General features: G+C 34.6%; 1 protein-coding gene across 1 annotated transcript; it reads right to left on the reverse strand.

The window, feature by feature from the left end:
- Positions 1-2,990: 2,990 nt before the first annotated feature.
- LOC139889106 (uncharacterized) lies at positions 2,991-7,089 on the reverse strand. Its single transcript, XM_071872075.1, has 5 exons — positions 5,947-7,089; positions 5,418-5,794; positions 5,250-5,376; positions 3,257-4,915; positions 2,991-3,119 (listed from the first exon to the last, which is right to left on the reverse strand). Exons 1-5 carry the CDS (start codon positions 7,087-7,089, stop codon positions 2,991-2,993), a joined length of 3,435 nt encoding a protein of 1,144 aa, XP_071728176.1.
- Between the last annotated feature and the right edge of the window lie 443 nt (positions 7,090-7,532).

The raw sequence follows: 7,532 nt of genomic DNA on the forward strand, positions 1-7,532 counted from the left end.
TGAGAGTCTACAGATGCTAGTTCATCTATGGTTTCAAGTATTGTGGTATTCTCTGTATGACCTGGTGAAGTCATAATGTTGTGTGAGGAAATATTTAATTCTTCGGTAGCAGTGGGTGAGGATGGGTTAGAGTTTGGTGATTGTACCTCACTCATATCCTCAGTCTGCAAGTTAGTATCCATACCTGAAGGTGTTGTAGAAGAAACACCTTGATCACCTAAAATTGAGGGTGCTGTCGAATCTGCATCATTGGTTGAAAGTTCAACTTCTGGTACAGATGAATGAGCCCCTTGACTAGGACTGGGAGAGGACTCAGAGTCTGTGAACAGGTCAGAATCTGATAAATCAAAGTCTGAACTTTCATCCTCCCCAGATTCAGGTTGCCAATCCTCTGAGGAAGATGACCCAACATTATCTGCTGGTTTATTATTGACTCCAACCCACACCAGCATAGCTGGTGTTAAATCAACCTCAAGAGGTTTAATGGGTAAGCGAAACATTTTACTGCTGCACTCTGGTACTGCCATAAAGTCAAACTCATGATTTAGCCCTGCATACAAAGGTGGAGATAGGGCATCCTCAAACATCAGACTCATGAATCTAATGAATGGGACATTGTGATCCATAGTGCTCCTTTCAACAAGCATTAAAAGTTCATTGGAAAATAGATTAGCAAAATCTATATCTCTCCATGTGACAAAAGCATTGAAAATTTGGATTTCCATCTCATTCATCTCACTTAAACTTTCACTTTTATAACTTAGGCTTCTTAAAATATTTGCAATTATAAAACTCCATCTTGAAGAAAACATATTCATTCTAATTGTGCATGTAGTCATAGGTTGACCCACCATTGGAAAACTTTGCTTTGCCTCAGTTTTTGAGGCAAAGGCAACAAAATTATCTCTAGCTGGTAGATTTAAAACACGTCTTAAAGATGCTTCAGATATAGTTAAAGTATTTGCACCATCACCATATGTACCAGTGATGGTTCTAGCTTTAGAGTTACCTGTACATGTATACCAAAACTCTGCAAGCATAGCTGGATACATGTAATCACGGGTTTTGAAAAATCCTTCTCTGAGAGGATGATTTTGCAGAAACAAAACAAGCTGTTCATATCCCTGGTTTTGAAAATCAGAAGGTATATCAATACAAGCCACCCGATTTTTTACAGGCACTTGCACATCTTTACTCGTTTAATAGGGCGAGCCCTATTCATATTAGCAGTAGGAATAAGAACATAAGGGATGTATTTCACCATTTTTATTTAAAGAAATAAAGATTAAAACGATGATGAACAGTAATCGAATACCAGATGATTGATCGTATTTGATGAGCAGATGATGTAGAAGAGTCTATAGAATTTTGATAGCAAAAGTGTTTCTCAAAGATTAAGTCTATCTATATATACCCTTCACTGAACCCTAATATACCTTAATTAAACGATTTGACACCAAAGTTACCGTTTACCCCCAAAAAAAAGTTTGAAATTAACTAAAAACTAGCCGTTGTAACAGACTTAACAAAATCTAATCATTATAAAATCAGAAAAACGTTTCAATTTACACAAAAACTTTATGAAATTTCATGAACTAAGAATCGAAAGAAATTTTTTACATAAGAGTCTATAAAGACAGAATCTGGATGACGTCACCCAGACTCAAAAATACTCATTTTTCAGATTCCTCAGATAACATCTCTAGAGAAGGGTTCAACATGCCTAACCTTTTAAAAATATAAAAACGCCTTTCTTCACTTAAAGGTTTTGTAAAAATATCAGCCAACTGATCATTTGTTCTCACAAACTTTAGCACAACTTTTCCTTTTTCAACACAATCCCTGATGGAGTGATGTCTAATCTCAATGTGTTTAGTTCTTGAGTGAAACACAGGATTCTCAGTTATTGCAATAGCACTTTCATTATCACACATAATAGGAGTCTTTGTCAAAATCACATCATAATCTCCCAATTTATGTTGCATCCATAACAATTGAGCACAACATCCACCAGCAGCAACATACTCAGCTTCTGCAGTAGAAGTAGCAACAGAATTTTGCTTTTTACTTGACCAACTAACCAATTTTCCACCCAATAATTGACAACCACCTGAAGTGCTTTTTCTATCCAACTTACACCCTGCATAGCCATAATCTGAATACCCCAAAAGATCAAAGCCAGAACCTTTGGGGTACCACAGACCCAAATTTGAAGTCCCCTTTAAATACCTGAAAATTCTTTTAACAGCCTTAAAATGTGAGTCTTTTGGGTCTGCATGATATCTTGCACATAAACATGTTGCAAACATGATATCAGGTCTGCTAGCAGTTAGGTATAATAAAGATCCAATCATTCCCCTGTAAGTCTTTTCACACACAGATTTTCCAGATTCATCTTTGCTCAATTTTCAGACACACTCATTGGAGTTTTCAAAGTGGAACAGTTTCTAAAACCATATTTTTCAATTAAGTTTAAAACATAAGTTCTTTGGTTTATGAAAATTCCCTCGGGACTTTGTTTGACTTGCAAGCCCAAAAAGTGATTTAACTTACACAAGTTACTCATTTTGTATTGCTTAGCCATTGTATCAGAAAACCAATTACCCAAGTGTGGATTTGTAGACCCAAAAATGATATCATCTACATATATTTGAACAAGCAAGACATCACCTCTATCCTTTTTAATGAATAAGGTTTTGTCTATTGATCCTCTGATAAATTTCTTTGACAGAAGAAAAGATGTCAAAGTATCATACCAAGCCCTTGGTGCTTGTTTTAAACCATACAATGATTTATCAAGCCTGTAAACATAATCAGGAAACTTTTTACTTACATAACCCGGAGGTTGTTTGACATACACCTCCTCCTGTAGTTTCCCATTCAAAAATGCACTTTTTACATCCATTTGTGATACTTTTAAGTCCATGTGTGATGCATAAGATAAGAAGAGTTTGATTGCTTCTATCCTTGCAACAGGAGCAAAAGTCTCATCAATCAATACCCTCTTCTTGCTTGTAACCTTGAGCAACCAGTCTAGCTTTATTCCTTACAACAATACCATCTTTATCAACCTTATTCCTGAAAACCCATCTAGTTCCAATAGCAGTGTTTCCTGCAGGCTTTGGTACCAAAGTTCACACTTCATTTCTTTCAAAATCCATTAATTCTTCAGTCATAGCTTCAACCTAGTCATCATCCTTTAAAGAATCATCGACCTTTTTGGGCTCTATAAGAGACAGAAAACTTATATACAAACAGTAATTAGCAATTGCATTATCAGACATAGGAGTCTGTGAAGTAGAACCTCCTTTTGGTAGCCCTTTGTGTTTACAACATAATCCTCAAGATATCTTGGAGGATTGATAGATCTTGAAGATCTTCTTGTACTTTCAGAACCATGAACTACATGGACAGCATTTACTTCTCCTTCATCAGTATTTGTTTGAGTGGAAACATCGGCAACTTCTTCTTCTTCAGTAGAAGGAATCTCATTTAAAGTATTCAAGGAGTCATTAACTTTTTCACAAATATCTTCATCTTCAGATTCATGATCAGAAAAGTAAGTCTGTAAGCCAGACTCATCAAATTTAATAGAGAGGTCAAACAAAATATTGGAATCTGTATTAGCAGAGATATCTGTAACAACTGAATTCTCATCAAAAGTGATGTGAATAGATTCCTCAATCTTCTTTCTTCTAGAGTTAAAAGCTCTATAAGCTTTAGAAACAGATGAATATCCCATGAAAATGCCTTCATCAGACTTAGGTTCCATTTTACCTAGCAAGTCTCTTTGATTGAGAATGTAACATTTACAACCAAAGATTTGAAAATAGTGAACAGTAGGAACTTTCTTGTAATAAAGCTCATAAGGAGTCTTTCCATGCTTCTTGACAATAATAGATCTATTTTGAGTATAACAAACAGTATTTACTGCTTCTGCCCAAAACCTGATAGCAACATTTGCATGGCACAACATAGTCCTTGCAGCTTCAATAAGAGTCCTATTTCTCCTTTCAGCAACACCATTTTGTTGTGGTGTTCTAACAGCAGAGAAGTTTTGACCAATACCAACACTTTCACAAAAATCAACAAGAGTAGCATTCTTGAACACTGTTCCATGATCACTTTTTAATTGTTTGACCAGCTTGCCTTTTTGTACCTGCTCCCTCTTAATCAAGTTAATGATTTCTTCAAGTGCATCACTTTTAGCATACAAGAAAATTACCCATGTGAACTTGGAGTATTCATCAACAATCACCAGAGTATACTTCTTACCACTCAGACTACCAATGTTCATAGGTCCAAAGAGGTTCATATGAAGCATATGATATGGTTTATCAATTGTAGCTAGAGTCTTAGAGTGAAAATGAGCTTTGGTTTGTTTACCCTTAACACAAGCAGAGCAGACTTTATCCTTCTTGTAGGAGAGCTGTGGCAGCCCTCTTACCAACCCCTTTTTAGACAGTTCATTTATATTTTTGAAATTTAAATGCGAAAGCCTTCTATGCCATAACCAATTCAGCTCAGGAACAGTTTGTGAATAAAGACAAGTATCAATACCAGAATCTGTAGCATCAAGATCAACTACAAAAATATTTTGTTGTCTCCAAGAAATCAAGATAGGTTTTCCTTTAGGATCATAGATGATTCCAGCATTTTTCCTTATCCTTATCTCACATTCTTCATCAGCAACTTGACTCACACTCAATAGATTATGCATCAATCCTTCTACAAGAGCAACTATTTTTAAAGTAACACCACCAGCTTTGACAGATCCATACCCAATAGTCTTACCAACAGAATTATTTCCATATCTAACAGAGGGACCCTTTTCTTCTACAAACCCTTCAAGATGCTCTTTGTATCCTGTCATGTGTCTTGAGCATCCACTATCTAAAAACCATTGTCTTTCATTCTGCACAAGACACAAAAACAACAAACATTAGTTACCTTTGGGAACCCACTTTACACTGGGTTAACATGAAGAGCTTTTTACTCTCCAAACAAATGGTTTATTTTTTTATCTAAACAATTTTTTCTTTACATTGATCCTGAATGTTTGACCATTATTTGTCTAATTTTATCCATTTTTCAATTTTTTCAGGACTCTTGGATTTGTCTGACTCAATTTTGAGTTTAGGTTTATCTTTTAGCTTTTTGCAGAGTTTTGAAATCCTCTTTTTTAGTTTAGTAATAGCTTTGACTTCAAAACACTTTTATTTTTCACTTTTAGAATCATGTGTTATTACTGAGATCACAGTATCATTTTGTTTGACTGAGTCTATATTAGAGTCAGATGATCCAGACTCTGAATTTGAGTCTGTAACTCCAGATCCTGATATAGTCTCAGTGCTGTAGATGAATCTTGATTCTGGTCTAACAAAAGCATTTGTTAAGTATTTCATATCACCATCAACCTTATCACAGGCTTAAATCTATTTGGATCCTCTTTAATTCCAGTATCATTCTTAAGATCAAAACCTACACCAAGCACAGCCTTAATATCTGCAGGTATTTGCCTAGCTATAGCATCAGAATTTTTCTTAGATGATACACACCAAAATTTACAAATCTTTTCATACTTATTTTCTCTTTCTCTAATTTTCCTTTTCTCATCATCAAATCTTATAATCTCCTTATTAAAACTAGATTTGTATGCTGCCAACTCAATTCTACATTGCTCTGTTTCACTTATGTGTAAATCTTTCTCTCTAGCTATGGCTTTAATATCATTTAGTTCAGATTTTAACCTTTTATTTTTATCTAGGCATGATTTAAAGTCATTCAACAAATACTGAAATATGCTTATTTTTTCATTATCAACATAGTGAACAAAATTTTGTACCTTATAAGCAGTAGATTTATCACTATTTGATTGACTATTAAGTTTCTCAGCAATTTTCAAATCAGCTTCAAATGATTAGATGACTTTTCCTGCTCAATAACAGCCATCAAACACTTGTCTTCTTCTTCATCAGATAATGAATCTTCATCATCCCAAGTTTCTGTGTAGAGAGCCTTCTCAGCCTTTTTTACCACAGGCTTTACTCCTTCCTTCTTCAAGTTCTTGTACTTCTGCTTGTACTTCTTTGCTTTTTCCAAATACTTACCAGAGTCTGAACTAGAATCAACCTTAGACCAACACTCAGCAGCAATGTGACCGACCTTTCCATACTTAAAACAAGTAGCCTTCTTAGGATCAAAAGGACTTTTTCCTTTCCTAGGTCTAAACTTTTTCTTTTCAATCCTTTGAGTAAGAAGAGCCATCTGTTCTTCAAGCAATTGAACCTCTTCATCCTCTGAAGAGTCATCACTTTCTTCATCTGATTCAGCCTTGGTAGAATAGCTTGAAAATAATTCTTTGTTTCTTTTGGTTGTTGCAACTAAAGTAGCATCTGGATCTTTGGCTATCTTCTTAGCATTGATATTCTTCTTCAATTTGGTTTCCTCAAAACTTGTGAGGATCCCAAATAAACCACTAAGATCATAATTATCCAACTTCTCACTTACTACCATTGAGGTGATGATAGATTCAAAAGTTTCTGGAAGTGCATCAACAAACTTTTGACACAATTCTGCTTGAGTCTTTATAACTCCGGATCCTTCTAAATCATTGATCAACACCTGAAATCTTGAATGAAGATCAAACAATGATTCTTTTGGTTCAGCAGTAAAATTTTCATACAACCTTACAAAATTCTTCTTCTTTTGAGTTTTAACCACAATGATCCCTTCAAAATCATTTAGTAGAATATCCCACATGGCTTTTGCAGTTTTAGCATGTCCTACCTTTCTCAAGATAGGAACAGAAATTGCATTGCCAATGATACTTCTGATTTTGCTATCTAATCTATAATGGATAGCATCTTGTTCTGTCCACTGAGCTCTTGGAGTTTGCACAAACTCAGCAGGTTTGACTATAGTACCATCAACATTGCTGACTTCTTCAGTCCATTTGCCTGGAATAATTGGTCCTTCAGTTAGAACTCTTTCCATTTCATCATGAATAGAACCCAGATACCAAAGTAACTTTAGTTTCCAGGTTGTGAAATCAGTACCATCAAAAATTGGAACACCTTTTCCTGCCATGATAGGAGCAGTAATTGTAGTAGACATGATGAATGTGTGTTCTTGTTCTAGGTTTTAATAGATCGTTTAAAGAAAATCAAAAGAATTTATATCTTTAACTGACCAGTTGTTGGTCCACAATCAACAACCTAGAACATTTATATAAGATCAGTTGAACAGAATAACAACTAGGTTATAAAGTACGGAATCAATTGAACTTTTCAAATAAATTAACACAAAGAGAATGAAACAATAGAGAATAAAATTGTTATTGAAATTGACAAATTGGAATGAATTACATGTTCCCTATTTATAGATTTGAGAAACAACTTCTCAAATCTATATCGAATCAAATCCTAAACAACCATAGCAAAATATAAGAAAACAATATAATTCAAATCTCTTCAATTATCTTCTCCTAGAAATCAGAGATATTCGTTTTGATATAATCTCTTCAATCTTAT

The sequence above is a fragment of the Rutidosis leptorrhynchoides genome, chromosome 2 (assembly GCF_046630445.1).
Source record: "Rutidosis leptorrhynchoides isolate AG116_Rl617_1_P2 chromosome 2, CSIRO_AGI_Rlap_v1, whole genome shotgun sequence".
NCBI classification, from domain to species: domain Eukaryota; kingdom Viridiplantae; phylum Streptophyta; class Magnoliopsida; order Asterales; family Asteraceae; genus Rutidosis; species Rutidosis leptorrhynchoides.

Bases quoted from the DNA above. Each gene is read 5' to 3' on its own strand.
- LOC139889106 (XM_071872075.1), bottom strand. From the start codon at position 7,089: ATGGCAGGAAAAGGTGTTCCAATTTTTGATGGTACTGATTTCACAACC. The intron at 5,377-5,417 runs GTTGATGGTGAT...TGCTTTTGTTAG, and splicing joins AGATTTAAGCCTGTGATAAG to ACCAGAATCAAGATTCATCT. The intron at 4,916-5,249 runs GTAATAACACAT...TGTCTTGTGCAG, and splicing joins AAAATGATACTGTGATCTCA to AATGAAAGACAATGGTTTTT.